Genomic DNA, 20062 nt, shown 5'->3' with positions numbered 1-20062 from the left:
ATGGTTTGTGAGGTACCTTATCAAAGACTTTCTTCAGATAAACCACTCAGCCCAAAGTACTGTACAAAATTAGAAACTTGGACTCTTAGAGGGGTGGAAGGTAACATACCAAATGTATTTGTGATGAGATATAAGTATGATAGGTATTTCAACAATGGATAGTGGGCAATGTGGAAAAGAAGAGAGAGAGAGAGGTAATCTAAGCATATGTAAAGAACAAAAGAGTATGGAAAGCAGAAATAGAGCAAGACCAGAGGAAAAGCCTAGCATTAGATAAATGAACTGGGTGATGACCTTTGGATGCATGTGGTACATAAATTGAGCATGGATGAGAAGGCAAAACATTGTGAATGGATTACTGAATATTGCAGCTCAATGGGATGTTCATCACATCTATAATGGAATATATATTTATTTATTTTCTGATATTTACTCCTACATTTAAACTTTGCTCTAATGTCCAAACCAGAGCTGGCCATCTATTACGGGAGCAACGAAGTGTTACATGGTCAGTTTATCATCAGCTCATGATTGGTAAACATCTCGCACTATAGTTCCATGGAACTTTCCACAATTTGTTATCTATGATATATATATATATATATATATTTTTTTTTTTAAGAACATGTGGTAGTGTGGACAACAATTTAGCAGAAAAAAATATTTCAAAGTGGGAAAGTGGAAGTTGGCTTGGCCATCCTTAAAAATAGAGATAATCAAAGTGATTCAAAGTACTAAATGGAGTGAAAATTGATGTTACTACAAAGATGAGAGAGAAAAAAAGTTATTGTGGATTAATAAAAAACAATGACCTGGTGAGTGTTTTGGAAACAATAATTTGTGAATAAAACAATGCATTGTGTACTTATTTTCTATACATTGTTCAAGTGTAATTATCACCATCTAGGCTTAAGTGTGCAGTATTCAGTTCAAATGTTCTATGAAAGGTACATTTTTGCAGGGTATGAAAGAATACTGAATCAGGCTGAATTACAGAGAAAATAATTCAAAAGGAAGTTAAAATCAGCATATCAGAGATTGAATATAGTGTTTCCAACTCTGATTTGATAGATAATTGGATGACATAAAATCAGGGTACAACCTACTTATACAGTTTGATTGGAAATCAATTAATCTTATTGCATTACTCACGATCTTGGAAATTGCCAGTTGGGATCCCTAGACACATGTGATCCATAGTAACTTTGGTAATGATGAACATTTAAATTTTCAAATGAATCAACCAAACAGAAATGACATCATTTGATAAGAATTAGGAATGTGGTATATTAATTAACAGCCTATACTAACTTTGTAAGTCAATCCTTTGCCCCAGGTCTCTTTTGAGGAAGACCCACAGTTTCCAGGTAAATGGCAACAGTCATCAGGCAAAGCCATAAGTCGCTTAGAGAACAAATACTGTGTTGTTGTCTATGGAATGTTAGTCTGGGGTATTGTACCAAGTTTACACTTGACCCAAACTAATTTGCATAATACCCAGTCATAAAAATGAACATTTTCCAAGATGGTGTAACCACTGCAGTCCCAAACTGTGTTAATGTGATATAGTGACTGGTTCTCATTGAAAACCATTGTAAAATTAGTTTTAATACCTCCCCGTGTTGGCTACCCCACGTGTAAGGGGGAAAAAGCCTTTGGTATATGTATGTACCTCATTTTTATCATAATTATATACCAAATAAGGGTGGAAAATGATATATTATTCAGCCTTCAATTTGGTGATGTTTAACTCTTGATTCAAAGAATTTCTCTTCAATTTTATTTGATTTAGAGAGGGGTGTAAGAATGGATTGATACAATGTACACTATTTCTTATGGTAAAAATTTACCCAATACAATATATGAATAATCATATATCTAAACAACTTTGTGGAACAAATCAAGTTCAAATACAGAAGTTATGCCATACTCTATACATGTGCATCAACTCTACAGATCGAGTGGATGTACAGGGGGGAAAGGGGTCTCAATGGTGAAGCAGTGGAGTTAAACAAGCTTCAGCTGTCCTTCAGTAGAGATACAGTTGGGGGAGCAGGGAAAACTTCATCCTTAAAGGTACCCCCCACCCATTCCCTAGAAAAAAGTACTCAAGCAAAATGAAGCATTAATGTAAGGGGGAAAAAAAAAAGTGGAGATTGTATGTGGACAGTCCAGTGGTCCATATGTGAAATTTCATACAAAAAGCTAAGAAAGAAGCGTGTGTGTGTGTATTTACCTAGTTGTATTATACAGGAAGGGAGATATGCTCATAGTGACCCATCTTTGTATCTTTCAGCATCAATTTTGTTCTTAAATGAATAGTATTTGCACTCACTGTGCATGTGCGTGCATGCGCATATTTACGTAATTAACTAACTGTAGATCAGGAAAGGAGTGTGTGCATATTTACCTAATTGTATTTACCTACCTGTAGATCAGAAAAGGAATGTGGGTGTGTATTTACCTAGTATCTTACGGGAAAGGGAGCTATGCTAGTGGTGTCCCGTCTTTGTATCTTGCGGTGTCTAGTTTGCACTTAAATTCCTGTATGGTTTTTGCACACACTATTGTTTTGTCCAGTTTGTTCCAGACACCACTTTATGTGGAAAACTTTTTTTTTTAGGTCTCTTCTATAACTGTCCTTTTCGAGTTATTTTTTCCATGTCCTCTTGTGTTTCTGTTGTCCCAATTTACTAAGTCCTCTCTATCAAGGACTTCCATGCCCTTCATGATTCTGTAGATGGTCAATAGGTCACCTCTTTCTCTTCTTTGTTCCAAAGTCGGTAATTTTAATTTGGCCAGTCTCTCCTAATATGACATGTTTGAAAGTGCTGGGGCCATTTTTGTGGTTGCTCTCTGGATTCTTTTAATTTTCTTTGTATTCTTTTTGGTACTGGGTGACCATAATGTCACAGCAAACTCTAGTCTAGGCCTTATTAGTGTGACTTGTATTTTTTTAACCATTTCTTCATCTAAATATGTAAAAGCCACCTTTATTGATCTTAGCAAGTTATAGGATTCTCTGACAATTTTGTTTATTTGTTTATCAGGGGACAAGTCATTTGAGATAATCATTCCCACGTCTTTTTCAGATCCCACTTTCTTCACTTCCTTTGTTCCAATTCTATATCGTCCAGATTTTTTTTTTTTTTTTTTTTTCTCTTTTACTTTTTCCAAACTCCATCATGCTACATTTCTTAATGTTTAAGACTCCATTTCCAAACTTTGTTTAGGTCTCTCTGTAGTGATTCACAATCCATTTCAGTATTCACTTTTCTCAACAATTTAGCATCGTCTACAAAGCAGTGTGTGTGTATTTACCTAGTTGTATCTTATGGGAATGTGCGTGTGTATTTACCTAGTTGTATCTTATGGGAAGGGGAGCTATGCTCATGGTGTCCCATCTTTGTATCTCGCAGTGTCCAGTTTGCTCTTAAATTCATGTATAGTTTTTGCACACACTATTGTTTTATCCAGTTCATTCCAGATGTCCACCATTCTGTGTGAAAAACTTTCTTATTTTTCAGGTCTCTTCTATAAATATCCTTTTTGAGTTTCTTTTCATGTCCCCTTGTATTTCTCTTATCCCAATTTAATAAGTCCCTCTATCAAGGACTTCTGTGCCTTTCATGATTCTGTAGATGGTCAGCAGGTTGCCTCCTTCTCTTCTTTGTTCCAAAATTGACAATTTCAGTTTAGCCAGTCTCTCTTCATATGACAGGTTTGAAAGTGCTGGAGCCATTTTCATGGCTGCTCTCTGGATTCATTAAATTTTCTTTATATATATATTTTTTTGTACTGGGTGACCACAGTGTTGCAGCATACCCTAGTCTAGGCCTTACTAGTGTGACTAGTATTTTTTTAACCATCTCTTCATCTAAATAGGTAAAAACCACCTTTATTAATCTTAGCAAGTTGTAAGATTCTCCAACAATTTTGTTTATCTGTTTATCAGGGGACATGTCATTTGAGATAATTACTCCCAGGTCTTTTTCAGATCCCACTTTCTTTACTTCCTTTGTTCCAATTTTATATTGTCCTGATATTCTTCTTTTACTTTTTCTGAACTCCATTATGCTACATTTCTTAATGTTGAAGTCTACTTTCCACTTTTGGCTCCATTTGTGCACATGTATGCATATTTACCTAACTAATTGTATCTACCTAACTGTAGATCAGGAAATTGTGTGTGTATTTACCTAGTTGTATTATACGGGAAGGGAGCTATGCTTGTGGTGACCCGTCTTTGTATCTTTCAGCATCAAGTTTTTTCTTAAAATCTTGAATAGTGTTTGCACACACTATTTCTTTATCTAAATTATTCCAGGTATCCAGTACTCTATGTGGGAGACTATTTTTTCAGATCTCTTCTATAGTTATCCTTTTTGAGTTTCTTTTTATCTTCTCTTGTTTTTCCATTGTCCCATTTTAATAAATCATTCCTATCTAGGATTTCCATTCCTTTCATGATTCTATAATGCATATATGTGTGTGTGTATTTAGCTAGTTGTAGTGTACAGGATTGGAGCAATGCTTGGGGTCCTGTCTCTTCCTCCATTTTTCAAACCTTACCCTGAATCTGGGTTATATTTGTGTGAGTGCATATATGAGAGAGAGAGAGAGTGAGAGGAGAAGAGAGTGGATTAAGCCTAGAAATGTTTCATCTTTGACCTCCTGACCTTTCTAACACAATGTTTACTAAGGACATCATTAAGCTCTGCCCATCCCCCTGGAAGTAAGGAGAGTCCTTCCTTATGAGCACCGTGCCTCAGGAGCCAAGTCAGTGACTTGCTGGCTGCCACATCCTGCTTGGACTAGAACCAAAAATGTTATGGACATTAGTACAAGTGCATAAAGCAGTGGCAAAGTCTCCTATAAATAAAGGTATTGCACACAGAACAAAATATCTATTAGTTATCTTCTAGACAATACACCTAATTTATTGCACAGGTTGACACAATGCATGCCACTGCTCTTTTAAATAATGAAGTCTTAAAACAACACATATTAAGCAATTTTTTTTATAAATACAATGTTTACATTTTTTCCATACAGAGATCTGTTGCTAAGATTCCTTTAAAAAGAAAATCAAAGTCCTAAGTATAGTTGGAAACAGAAGCTGGATCCTCCCATATCTCACAGAAAAGTTATACGGCATTTGTTACATGAATACACAACAATGAGGACAATTCATTAAGTTTTCACTGTCATTAGTTGCACCATGCTACAGTGTACCACAGAAAGCTTTGGACTGAGTGTGTCCTCTCTTCAGCCATACAGTATACATACAAATAAATAAATACATAATTAGATACAGGTATTTCTTGTTTTGTGCAAGATATGGGTTCCTACAGGCATTGCACAAACTGAAATCGCACAAAAAATTATTTTTCCCATAAGAAACAATGGTTAATAGGGGGATGGGGTTTTGGCCCAAAAAACTTCAATTTTTTTTAACAAAAAACACATTTATTTGATTAATAAAGTGAACATAAATTATTCTAAAAATATATAATTCTAAACCTATTTGTAACACTAAGGTGTAAATAAAGTATAAATAAAGCACCCATTAATACTTAAGATGATACTCCCTCACTTCTCACAGTCACTTGCTGGACTGGCAGTGACTGTAAATACATGAGAGGGCTGTAAACATTGACCTGGGGGCGGGAGCGACTGCCTGTCGGCAGGCAGCGGAACTATGCATCTAGCGCACTGTTTGAAATGTGGTTGGGGCAAATCGCATCTTAGCGAACAGATCGCACAATTTTAATTATAACATTTTTAATGTCGCATCTCAGTAAATTCACACATAAAGAACATGCACAATACAAAAAATACCTGTATAAATACATACATGTGAAATGATCATCGCCTAATGTTTCATCAAGTAAGAACTCAACCCCACAAAGGTTTCTGGACCCTCTTATCCTATCTGAGATAAAATACTGGAGTCACTTATGTTCTATATCCTAGTGAACTAAATATCAGTTTTAGAACTCTAAGTTGGGGAAAAAAAAAAAACTTTAGCAAAAATTTGAGGTCAAGATTTGACCACTGGGGTATCAAAACTGAAAAAATTATATAGATGAGAAAAATGAAGGCATAAGCTTTGGCTATTACAATCATTAAAAAAGTTTGTTTATGCTACTATTTTTCATATAATTAACACAGAAGTCCGTCAACTGTATATATTTTTCACAGTTAAGGTCCTAATCTAATTAATTACCTTTACTTTGATAAAAAAAATAAAATAAAAGCATTTCTCTAGGCTATTATAAACAGCCACATAAAGGTTGTTTATCTTGGTAATTTTCATGTAATTAACTTATAAGTGAACACCATGTACATGAATACCTCATTATACAACCAAGTTGTGTTCCCAGCTGACTGGTCGCAATGTGAAAATTTGTCTATCGAGGTGAGTTTTACATGTAAATAGGGGGGTTGTGTTCATGGACCCTGTCAACCCCCTCCTCAATTTTTGCCTGGGGCTTTCACATACACCCAACATTTGTTTTACCTACTTTATAGCACTTGGTCATATAGTGAGGTATTCCTGTATTTACAAATTGTTTGTCAATTCATAAGATTGCCAAACGATCTGGCAATTTTTGCAACATGTTGTTACTTGTACAGAATCAGCACAGACGGTTGTAGTTTAGATCTAAAAGTTAAACAGATTCAGCCAAAAGTGTGTGTGGTTGATTGTTATGGTTTTTGAATAAGGCTCATAGAATATCAAGAATTAAAATATAGTCTATAACTGTATTCTAAAATGTGTCATCTTATTGTATATTTTTTTTTTTTACAGATTTATAGAAATTACTCAGTGATATCTTGGCTATTAGGCCTCTTCAGCAAAATACAATGGTTCAGCACAGCACTTGAAATACTGCAAAGACCTTACTAAAAACATAAAAAGCGCATAACAATCATAAAAAATTGACTGATGTGCTTTTTGAAAAGTGTGATGAAGATTGAAAAAATACTCAATGTTGTGTGTGAACTATTGGACACTGATAATGAATAACCCCACAATACTTAGAACTATTGAAAACAATGAGACTGAGCAACATTTATTTGAATCATCTTCAAGCAGTGATTTGAGTGACATAATATCGAGATCTGTACAGTGAATACTCAGTTGAAGAAAATCCTTCAACTTCAACTGAACCAGTTCTAGCACTTCTGGACCAAACATCAGTCAAAAAATAGTGAGTAATAAGATAATTATTTAGGTTTGCTTGATCTATATGGTATATATTTGTTCTTCATATAAATATAATTTTCAATCAATTCTTATTCTTAATAACTAGATATTTCTTATTTCAATGCTATTTTTGTTTAATTAGTCATTTTTCCATAGCAATGTATGCATATTGTTAAGCCTTTCTGAAAATAAATGGATAACTCATAAGGAAAATTTATTTCCTCTCTCTCTCTCTCTCTCTATATATATATATATATATATATATATATATATATATATATATATATACAAACATGTATATAGAGAGGAAATAAATATTCCTTTTGAGTTATCCATATTTTAGAAATGCTAACAATTAAATCATATATTGTAATAACAAATATGATATTTTTTTATCAAATTCTATTCTGTATATTAATGTAAATGTATGAATTTTTTATTTATTTTCAGAAGGGTTGACATTGAGGCAGAAGAAGCGCAAAGCTCACAGTAAGATATCATATGCCAAAAAACACTTGAAGGAGAGCCTAGAGGTCAGTTATGGTGTTCTTATTAATAGCAAGGCAGAAATTGAGGCTTCAAAACCTGAAACACATTCTGAGGTTAGTTAAGTTAGGTAGGTTAGGTTAGGTTAGAATAGACTAATTTATCATCCTTTTATTTCTTCAACCTCAGCACCTATCAAAACAAACATGGCATATCATTCAACCCCCGCAACTTCATTCATTAGAAAATAGGTTTTAGCAAATTTTTTGTTATCTATTTCCATCAAGAAAATCACATATTACGATGATCTATTATAATTTACAAAATTAATAATTAATTTTCTATTGCTATATCATGTGGGTGTGCACAACTAAAATCTTATCTTTTTTTTTTATTGATTCTAATAGCCGAAGCTTATACCTTCATTTTTCTCATCTATAATTTTTTTTTTTCAATTTTGACATTCTTGACCTCAAATTGTTGCTAAAGTGGATTTTTTTTCAGCCTAGAGTTCTAAACTCTGATATCTGGATTTTTTTTTATTCTAAATATATTTATACAACTATGACTTTTATTACCCTAGTTATTGGTAATGTTAGTAACATCTCATATGACCTCAAAATATCTCATCATATCTCCTGAACAGTTGTTCAGATTGACCTTAAAATTTCAGAAATGTGTTTTCAGCAAAATCAGAGAGATGAGTGGGTTAGGCACTTGTTGATCTGACCGAGAATACCCCTATAGCATTCTCTTCAGTATTATTCCTTAAGACTCCCAGGACATTTAACATGAATATGAATATATATATATATATATATATATATATATATATATATATATATATTTATGTGTGTGTGTATGTACAGACTGCACTAAAGTACACCTCAACTCCTTAACACCCTCAAAAGGACAAAAATACAAATGGTACATACATATACAGGTCTCACGACTGCACTCTTTCCTATTTATGTTTTCTTATACTTTTTAACAACAAATGGACTTATCACTTTTTTGTCACCTATACACGTCTATAATTCAGAACTGGTGCCATGAATATTCAATTATTCTAACCTATTTTATATAATGCATTCATGATACCATATATAGTCTTGGAGATGGGCTACTACACATGTACAGAATCCAACATCAATTAGACATGCAAACAAATTAAAGTGCTAATCCACAGAAACAAAAAAAAACACAAAAAAATAATATATATATATAATATATATATAATATATATATATTTATCATCTTTTTCAACCACATATCACTATTAATTCCATACCATCTCAAACGAGACTGAGAGTCGCTCGAAGGAGGCATCCGTTGGAAATTGAAATGTGGACGAGCCGAGGATTCGAACCCAGCTAACCCGTAAAAAAGTTACATTGACGTAAACCAATACACTATCAAGAGAGATATAAGTTGAGTACGACTTTCTTATATTTGTATGCTCGAATTACATACACCTACACGAAATATCGCATTCAACCCATCTCTGCCATGATAGAGCATTGGACGTATGTGCACGTGGGAAAGTTTATACGTACACACTGAATGGTTCCCAGCGATCAAAAGATATTAATTGATCATTGGGAACCATTCAGTGTGTATGTGTATATGTATATATATATATATATATATATATATATATATATGTACAAGATGCAATAAATTCTTAACATTCTACTTATCTACATAAATAAAAAATTGCAACATTACACTAAAAGTGTATAAGATTTAAAAATAACAAGCCCAGAGAATTAAACAGAAATAAGATAAATGACAAATAAATAAAATCAATAACACTGTCACATACTAAGAACTATAAGGTCTCCTATGAGTTTGCTTTCTAGTTACAATTCTTAGGTTTACAATGGCATATGACAATTACTGAAAGGATATTTACTAAAGAGTAACAAATAAATTGAGGAATTTAAAATCATTCCTAACAAATATATTACATCTGGAACTAAAGAAGGTTCTTAAATGTTATTCCAATTGTCAGTTATAAAATAAGCATTTTCTGCCTCTTTTGTACTGTATAAGCATAATCTGGTAGTTTGTCAGCAAATCACATTTCTTACTATGATACAAATCTATATTCTAACTGAAAATTATCTCTACACAAGTTTCCTTTCATTTCCTCCCCTTTAAAATTACAGTATCAGTATGTACTATGTAAACTAGATTACCAATAATCTTATATCTATATTGACTTCTATTTCCATAATTTCAGGACTAATTTAGGCATGCTAAATGTTCTAGAACTAACAAATATGTTGATGTATATTCTATGAGTGTCAATCTTATATCAGGAGTAAAATACACCTTTAAAATACTGTCAAATACAACTATGTCTATGACACTCCCACATCCTACAAACAATTTGAAGTAAATAACATTCCCTAACACTTATGTCGGCTCTCTATATTTAAAAGACCACCTCTAGTTAATATACAGATTAGTTCAACATCATGTTGACATTCTTATCTGTGGAGACTTCGTATCAGTATTGACGGAAAAAAAAAAACATAACTAGGAAGGTTATGTTCCCAAGATGTAGTTAGCCTACATCTCTTTCCTTTCAGTGTTCATTCACTAAAACTTCTGTAATTTTCTTGCGCTAGAAATAATAAATACTTTCTCCAATTCAATGCTTACCATTTCCACTTAATATCTTGCACACAACAACCGAAAAGTTATAGATTTGTTCAGTTTTGCAGCCTTTTTTCACAGCTATTGCCACGACCAAAAAACACTTCAATCAACCATGTCAACACTGAAAATGGTAACAAATTGTAATCGATACCTTGCTTTAACTAGCGCTTTCCGCTATTTGATTCCGACACTAACCTGTCAAATAATTATTTGACAGGTTTGTGACCTTTTCAGTAGGTGATAAAGATCTGAAATATACGCCCAGAATCTTACAAATGTTATACGTATATATATATATATATATATATATATATATATGTATACATATATATGTATATATATAAATATTATATATATATATATATATATATATATATATATTTATATATATATATACATATATATGTACACACAATAAATCCATCGGTAAAGATCGTTTAATGCTATCATACCAGATAGTTAAACACGACAAGGATAGGGTCAAAGGTCTACATGAACAACAGTAACGTTCTACCTCTTGGCAAAAAATGACAAGAAGCATGGTAGCAATCCTAGTCTATAATTATAATACTTTACTATGTAACAAAATTTTCCCACCAGCTATACCTAAAATGCCTAACATAATGTATTGTTATGAAATATTTTAAGAATTTACGTGAACAGGAAGTTTTGTACAAACTTAACCATAAACAAATCACATGTGTAGGAACAATTCTGATTTGTAGATTCAGAAATATATATATATATATATATATATATATACATTGAAATGACAAGGAAACACGACTGTTAAAATATTGACATACAGCTTAATTGTAATAACTACTACGCGAGATTGAGAATGAAACTATGATTATTTCATAGATGGAGTACGTGGGATAGCTAACATTTTTGAACCAACAAATAAAATGACCCTGGCAATATCGATTATTCCTACAACCTTGTCGCTTTACTCGCTCCGAGAGGCAGAGTTGTTTACATTACGACGTTGTTTTGTGTCGATCATTTCATATATAGCAAAACCACTAAAATCTTCCGAAATACCTAATATTATCATCTGAAAAATAAAAACAGTATTCAAATAGACAATTGGTCACAATGAGTCCACTACTGTACAAATGCCTCTCCCCACCTACTTTCCCCGAGTTGCACGACTACGGCAGCTTTGCCACGTCACTCCTGCAAACTTCTCTTATCACTACATTCTGACTGCATATTCGTCATACATTCATACATATACCAAGGCTTTTTCCCCTTACAAGGGAGGTAGCCAAAAAGGGAAATACATAAAATCACTTCCACCCATTCCATCCCTGAATACACTACACACCCCTCCACCCTCCCTCCCATCTGAGCACCTCCTGGATGACGGGTCATCCCTGCACCTTGTCCACTCCCCTGGGTCAGAAGCAGTGTCGCAAGACACAGCACATCCACAGCAAGGCTGCTTCATTAAATCGGCGACCCCCCCCCCTCTCCGTCCCCCCATTGCATAAAAGGAGAGGACGGGGAGAAATCCCTTCGGGCTGCGTCAACTTTTGCTCACACATACTACCTCACCCCCACCCCCCAGCCCATTCCACCTCATGCAATCACAACATCATCCATATACAACCATTCTCCATTCACCCCTGTCTTCTGTCCTCTCCCGTCCTTCCTCAACAGACATTCCCCTCTTCCCCAAAGCCCCATTCACCCCATCCATCCACCTCTTCCTAGGACGTCCCCTCATGTTCACTCCCTCCACATCTGCCTTCCATACCTCTTTTACTAGTCTTTCTTCACTCATTCTTTCCATGTGTCCAAACCATCCTAATATTCTTTCATCAACCCTATCTCCGTAGGGTTCGTAGTTTGTAATAATAGAAAAAGTCGAAATGTAGAAATGTAATATCGTATACTCACTGAAAATACCGCCTCTAGCTGTAGTCGCACAATTGCAGTATCACTATATGCACTATTAATATGACTGGCAATCCTCTCTGGTCTATTTTGATTTATAGTTTTTAATTTTCACTTTTTATTTCTAGTGTAATAATGATGTAGTGTTGAAATGTTCAAAAATATTAAAAATGTAGCATATAATCCTATATACGACCAGTCATATCAAACACATATTTTATGATAAATTTCAGAACGAGTGTATATAGAAACAAATCCATTGACTAGCCCAATTATGTCATGAAATGTGGTTATTGTGAGAATGTATATTTTCATATAATCTAAAAAAAAGTATCAACTAAAACGTGTATCATCTAAGATATGTATTTTCTCGGACGTGTGCCTAGATCACAACATAGTTTTAAAGTTGGACTGCGATTATCAAATGCGTTCTCAGAAGAGGGATAGAGAGAAGTAAGGCAGGTAAATAAATAGTGCAGACTGCAGAGTTGTGGTGGTGTGGTGACATTGTCCCAACCACCCACGCCGGCCACATTTGTAATGGTCTGGTATGGCCAATCAAGGAAGAAATCAAACTCCTGTCTACATAGTAATCTTTATCTCTTAATCACCGAGTCAGGCGAGAATATGGCAAGCCTGAAATCTGGACCTGGAGATCCTCGGTCGATGCTAGGAGGAAGACGGTCTTGGCGCTGGAGGCGAGTTGTTGCTGCGGTGATCAGTGAGGCTGTTCTGATCTCAGTTGGCAAGAGGCCGTCCTTAGAAACCCCGTGACGGGATCACGGACGGTTCCCGTTGGAACGTCTAGCCCTCTGGTTTTCCGCCTTCCCTTTAGCTGTGGTCCGTGTGATAGAGCTGTGAGCCTTGACGAGTTGATACGCCTCCTCTCACGTTGGTGACGTCATCAGTCTGGGTTGGACCGGCTGGGGAAGCAGACATCTCCGGTGTGGCCGGCGTCGACGGTTGAGCTAGAGGAGGCATCAGTGGTGAAGACGGTAGGGGCATTAGCCACCGGATAGGACGGGCGGGTGAATATTGTTATTGTAGCCTTAATCTGCCTAAATGCTTGGATTGTCTCAGGAGACCACCTAACGGGTACGACCGACCACTTGGAATTGTTCTTGGTGAGGTCGTTCAGATGTGCAAGTTTGAAAGCTGCATCAGAGATAAATCTATGATAATAACTGACTATCCCTAGGGACTGGCGCAGCATTTTGACTGATGATGGCTGCGGGAAGTCGATGATGGTGTCCACTTTTTGAGGGAGAGGAGAGAGGCCCTCTATTGTTATACAGTGTCCGAGGAAGTCGAGTGATGGCAATCCTAGAGGGCACTTTGATGGGTGTATCATGAGGCCATAAGCCTGCAGTCGGCGGTACTGGTCGTAATTATCAGAAGCCACCATATGTCATCGATGTAGACGGTGGCAAAATTGAAATCTCTGAGGGCAAGATCCACAAACCGCTGGAACTGGCGACATTGCAGAGGCCAAGCGACATCATCCTCCACTCAAAAAGGCCAAAGGCAGTGATAATGGCTGTTTTCTGAACATCCTCTGGTGCTACAGAAATCTGGTGGAATGCCCTGATGAGGTCGATCTTAGAGAACACCTGCTTCCCGTGAATCTTGAGGTGGAAATCTTGGGAATGTGGAATGGAATAGCGGTCAGCTTTGGTGATGCGGTTGAGTTGGCGATAATCACCACAGACCCGCCGTTGGTTTGGTGGTGGAGGTGTATTGGAAACCATATGGAGTGGTGATGCCCAATCACTCTCAGAGGGGAGGAAGATACCTTGGTCGAGTAGTTCTTGGAACTCTTGCTTGACGGCTGCCAACTTCTCTGGGGAAAGACGTCGAGCCTTATTGTAGACTGGCGGCCCAGTTGTTTGGATATAGTGCACTATGTTGTGGGAGCGGGTAGTGGTGGCCTTGTATGGAGACGTCACCTGAGGGATGTCTTGCAGGGTTTGTGTGTATTCGCCAGCTGGCTGAAGGGAGGACATTTTGGAAGAAGTGTCGTTAGTGGTAGTTCCTGGTATGCAACTTGTTGTATGGTACAGGCAATTATCCCTAATGCTGACTGACATTTTGTAATGCTGTAGAAAGTCATAGCCTAGGATGGGTTGATGGACGACGTCTGCAATAACAAAGGTCCAGGGGAACTTGACATTCTGGAGATCCAGGACAACATAGTGACTGCCACATGTGGCGATGGGTGTACCGTTGGCTGCGAGCAGATCGTATGACGGATGGTCTCTTCCTTGACTCGGGGCTGCAGCAGGAGGCATTATGTTGACGGCTGAGCCCGTGTCCACCAGGAAGGAGAGTCCAGAATGGTCATCACGCAACAAGAGGAGGCTGAAGGCATGGTTGACGGGGGTGGTGGTGCCTACCGACCCCCGCGTCTGGCGTTTCCCGACCAGCTGTAAGCCTCAATACATCTGAGTGCTTTCTCACTAAACCGGGCATGGTACCAGCAGATACCACTATCCCTAGGTGGCACAACACTTCGTGGCATTTGATTTTTGTAAGTTAACTGCCTCGGCAATTTTCTTATTTCGGTAATTTCCTCCCGTAGCTGCTGCACGCTTTGGTTCCCGGCACTGTTCGACGGATGGACGGTCCTGCTCACTGCACAATTGACTGCGAGAAAGCTGGTCCAGAGGTGGTAACTGAGAGGCCCGCGATCACTAGCACCTGTAATATCACTGCACACTGTGTTCGTTGCACTGTTGCTCTTTTCTGAGAGCATGGTGCTTATCGGAGGTCTACAATCACTAGCACTTGTAATATTACCGCACACGCTGTTCACTGCAGTGTTGCTTCTTTTTGAGAGCGTGGTATTTATCGACGTTTGTAGAGACCTATGACGCTGGTACATCCTGTTGGCGATGGAGCAGTAGGTGTTGTTATCCTTGTCAGCAGTTAAGGCGTCCAGATTTAACTGCAGGTCATCCGGCATCTTGGAGAGGTGTATTGACCGAAGAAGTTCCTTGGGAAGGTGCACCTTTGTACGAGCTTTGAGTGCAGCCATTCTCCTGAAAAGCGCGGATGGCCGGTCGTCTCCGAGTTGGATTTGTTGTATTTTTTTTTTTTTTTTTTTTTTTTTTTGTAAAGTTCCTCGTCAGATCTGGCGTAGTTTGAGGGGGTGGAGTCTTCTTTCTTCCTCAAACAAAAGTACCGGGCGGAGGGGGTACGAAGTCCTCTTGTTTCTTCGCTCTCTCCAGGCAGGCTGTCGCCTTCGTTGGTCTAACTGAGCAGCCAATATTCCACGCGTAGTGGCGCTTTGGAGCAATTGGGGCACTTGACTTGGAGGTCAGTACAGCCCGGCTTGAGCTTGTCGACCATTTGCGTATTGCGAGGTGTAATCAGCATGGTACCGTCTCGCAGGGGACGGAAGGAGATAAGTTTCCCTTGTAGGGGACCTTTCTCCAGGGCCTTGATTACGTCAAATGACGCCGAGAATCCTTCCGAAGCAGCTATCTTAAAGACAGGCATCTTAGGATTTTCCCGGTTCGTTAAGCAGTTATCCATGGGCGCTGCAGATAGCTCTGAAGGGGAGGGGGAGCTCAGCTCGTCCCGCTTCATTTTGGCCGCGACCGGGGCTGAAGCCGCTATGCCGCGGAGCCAGTGGATTTTTTTTTTCCATGTGTTGGCATGAGGCCGTCCTTATAAACCCCATGGCGAGATCATGGACGGGTTCCATTGGAACGTATAGCCTTCTGATAGGCCGCCTTCTCTTTGACTGTGGTCCGCGTGATCGAGCTGTGAGCCTTGGCGAGTGAATACGCCACCGCTCGCGTTGGTGACGTCATCAGTCTGGGTTGGACCGGCTAGGAAAGCAGACATCTCCGGTGTGGCCGGCGTCGGCGGTTGAGACAACGTCGCCTCAGTGTGGTACGAATAAAATACGACAAATTTAATTTATTTTTCGAACAGTATATGCTTCCCTATTTCTGCTGTATTTAGACATCACAAATATTCCCACTCATCTACTTGTCTGTACATTACCAGTCACCAGGGACCTTTCTCCAGAGCCTTAATTACCTCAAATGACGACAAGAATCCATCCGAAGCAGCTATCTTAAAGACAGGCATCTTTGCATGTAATGATACATTTGACTACAATATCATCTAATCACTGGATCACTAGCCCCCACACTAACATGTACCGTTACGAGCGTTGTGGCCTGTCAGGTAAAACAAGATAAAAATAGATAAAATACCCTTCCACAGTGAAAGAGCTATCCTTTTGCGTTAGCTAGTGCAAAGTATGATTGTCACTTCGGTGAACGGTTAGAGCGCGTTCACACTACAAGCGGAGCGGAGCGGCATTAATTGTTACCTAGTTTTGAATGCACAGACGCTCAGGTGTTCACACTACAAGCGGGGCGGAGCGGCACGCTCAAGAAATGCTGGCATATTTTTTGACACTCGACCACTAGCGGTTCTCCATGGCCAAGAAGGTATCGATCAAACTAAAGTGTTTGCAAGTGAAATACTAAATTAGTAGAACATGAAATATGAAATAAAACTATTTTTTTTATTTCCACAATATACAAATACAAGGGTTTCTGCGAATTATATTAATGTTACCATGGCAAATTTTATTCTAATAGTTAGCAAAATAGAATTTTTCTCCTCTTTCCGATCTTAAAACAATCCTCTTTTGTTTTATTTTAACGTAAACAATAGTAGGTCACTAATAACAATAATTATGCCATGTTAAAAATAATAACAGGGAAAAAAGAAATAGTTAAGTCCCCGTAGTCTACAATATACGACTATATACAGTTTATCCAACTCTACCTGCTTGCCATGGAACCGCACCAACACAATAACGTAATTTTTTTGCTGGTCACGATACCGGGTTTGACGATTGTCAGAATGGTCACCAATCCAATCTTCGTAATCTGTTGGATCTATTTGTTTACCAATGAAATGTATCCTCAATAAAAATTCGTTGCATAACACTGCATAAAAATCGTGTCTTACGTAAAAGGAAATAAAACACATTGTGTCAATTTTGTCCAGACTTTGTTTTTCACATGTATCAATAATAATTCATTAATTATTTTTGAATAAAAACCTTTCTTACCTTTTAGAAAATTTTCCTTCTATGAGGGAGTGCAAAATATCGAAACTTGCCGGTTTCATCCGTACATACGCGTGGAATCGCGACTCATCTCTCCTCAGTTCATGGAAGAGATGGAGCACGTATTCTCCATACCGATCTCTTCTTCTTCTGATGGTATGAACCCAGTGTTACCGTTTCTGTCTTTTGCTGTCGAGCAATATGAACGCACTCATGAAATCTTCCATCGCGACTGATTCTTGGGCAAGTCGCTCACACGCTCTGCTCCGCCCCGCTCCTCTCCACTTATAGTGTGAACACCTAACCGCTCCGCTTGTAGTGTGAACAAAGCCTCAGTCTTATTTTCTTCAGAGTTGTGACATTCTTCAGCTAAATAAAATCTCTCAACGTTATAATAGAAAATAAATCTATGTAAAAGGGAAAAATGAAAAATAGCTACTCGTAACAAATAAATAAACATAAACGAATAAATAAACAAATATATGATGAATAAAATTATCTATCTTATAAAATATCCCTTTCATTGGTAACCTTCCAATCATATGCAGTTGCAAATGAAAGTTTGACATGGTCATTTATTCATTTTTATGTATTTTCATGTTCTTACGAGAACATAAATTACAAATCCGGATTTCAAATATCACAGAAATTTATAAGAAATTATTTAATGAGCTATATATTATGAATTTGCATACAATTTACGAATTTTCATTTGATAGAATTCATGAGAGTAATTCTGGGTTAAGTTTTATAAATTCAAAATTCCCGCTTATAGGCAAAATACCTTTGACTTATCAATTATTTACCTTATCTTTATCTTATTAATATTTTTGACAATTGACATTTATATTATATTTCATAATTATCTTCTTTGTTTATTCGATATAATTTTTTGTAAATTTAAAGATGAACCGTTTGTTTTGGTCCCACAATGCCTTGCTTTAACCTTCCTTCCACAACATAACGGAGGTGAGTTGAGGTGTACCTCTACAATATCGTACAAAAAATATTGGAATTATACTCAACTTGTTGAGTTTCACACATTAATTATATTTAGAAATTGGAGTGCAGTGTTCGTAGATGTGGAGAACTATAGTTTTTTCGGGTTTGGTAGACAAGATAGTTGGATGCTGATAGATTGTATGATATGTATGATGACCGATTTGTGATGCAAGGAACGTCAAGAATTGAATAAATCATGTTTTCAAAGCAGTTTCGAGTAATATGAATTACCAGAGCGTTATGTCTAGTTTATTTGGTGTTAAATGAAATGAGTAAAAATATTTTTGTTTTAATGTTATGGCGTTCTTTGACGAGACGTGGAGTATGGACTTGTAACTGAATTTCGTTAGCAGTCGGAGATTCGCGTGAAAAATGTAGCATGGTAAATATTGGAATTTCAACCTGTTAGATATTATTTTCTAAGGTAAGGGTGAACAGAATTCTAGGTCTGGATGCAATTACGAAACTGATTACCTATAAATGTATTGGGAGATTAAGAGCATGACTCAGATACGTGTCACATGATATAGCCCGCTATTTGTAATTATATTACTATCTCTTTTCTAGAGCAGATACTTTTAGTCCTTAGGTAATGATAGGATGATGGAATATACATATAGTGATTTTAGATAGTCACAGTAAATCTACATATGGTGATAGGAGTATGAATTTCAGTACTGCTTTCCCCTGGCCCAGTTTTAAACGGACAAGTTTTTCGTTTGGGTGAATTAAGAGGTTGGGTCAAAATAAGGATTGATTGGTTCAATGACAGCCTGAAGTGTAGATGACACTAGTGGTTGGGTATAGTTAGCTAGGTCAACATAAAAATGGAATTCCTGATATTTGAGCAGTAGTTTTCATGAGATGGAGAAAGTTGCTATGAGTACAATGCAATTTGAATTATCCATCTAGCTGTCCTACTTCCCGAGATACTGCATTTTGAAGGGTACCAAGTCAGGTCTATTTTGTCCCTGGAAATCAGGCCAAAAAGTGTGTAGCCAAGTCCATATACGTATCATTGTAACAGTCGATACTTTTGGAAACGTAGTGCCAAATTGACCCGAGAGGTTGGAAGTGCCCTAGACTTAATTTTTCAAGCATCGGAAAGTTGGGAGAACTACGAAATAACCATTTACTATTGCTTTGATTAGTCAATATTGCGGAAATCCAATATGGCGGCCCAAGGAATGACGTATTAACAAGTACAGTTGTTCATACTATGTTCAGTAGCAAGATATAACTGGATTATACTACCTTACATTAGGTTAGAGTACCAGTATAGATCATGATAAAGCATGCAAAGATGGTTTGACAGACACATCTGCATCGGCGGCCAAGATGCCACAATACGTTTGACATCATTACCTGACCTGTTATAATCAAAACTTTTTACTTATGATTTCTAAGCTCTCCCGTGATACCCTGCCCTGGTTTTGGTATCAGAATAATCTGTGAGGCTAGTAGTTTCAGTTTATTTGGGTCTGTTACCCATTGGAGTTTTCTAGCTCATTTTTCTCGAAACATGAAAAAAAATTGATTTACTGCTGAATGCAGGCTGCCATGGTTTTTTCATGTTTCTATGTACTGATGAGTAGGAGTCTCATCGGTCATGTGTTTGAGATGAAATGTCTGAGAAGTATGATAGGGGTTACTAGGCTAGATAGTGAGAAATGAGGTGAGGAGAACAGGGGTTGAAA

At 37.2% G+C, this 20062-nt stretch overlaps 1 protein-coding gene across 1 annotated transcript; it reads right to left on the bottom strand.

Annotated features, from left to right (window-relative positions):
- Positions 1-13172: 13172 nt before the first annotated feature.
- On the bottom strand, positions 13173-13619 carry LOC143038337 (uncharacterized). Its single transcript, XM_076207367.1, has one exon. The coding sequence runs from the start codon at positions 13617-13619 to the stop codon at positions 13173-13175; it is 447 nt and encodes a 148-aa protein (XP_076063482.1).
- Between the last annotated feature and the right edge of the window lie 6443 nt (positions 13620-20062).

Source organism: Oratosquilla oratoria, chromosome 24 (genome assembly GCF_046742065.1).
Source record: "Oratosquilla oratoria isolate Oo_2021 chromosome 24, ASM4674206v1, whole genome shotgun sequence".
NCBI classification, from domain to species: Eukaryota; Metazoa; Arthropoda; class Malacostraca; order Stomatopoda; family Squillidae; genus Oratosquilla; species Oratosquilla oratoria.
This window is presented reverse-complemented; position numbering and strand designations above follow the sequence as displayed.

Coding starts and splice junctions, on each gene's coding strand:
- LOC143038337 (XM_076207367.1), bottom strand. CDS start 13,619: ATGATACACCCATCAAAGTGCCCTCTAGGATTGCCATCACTCGACTTC.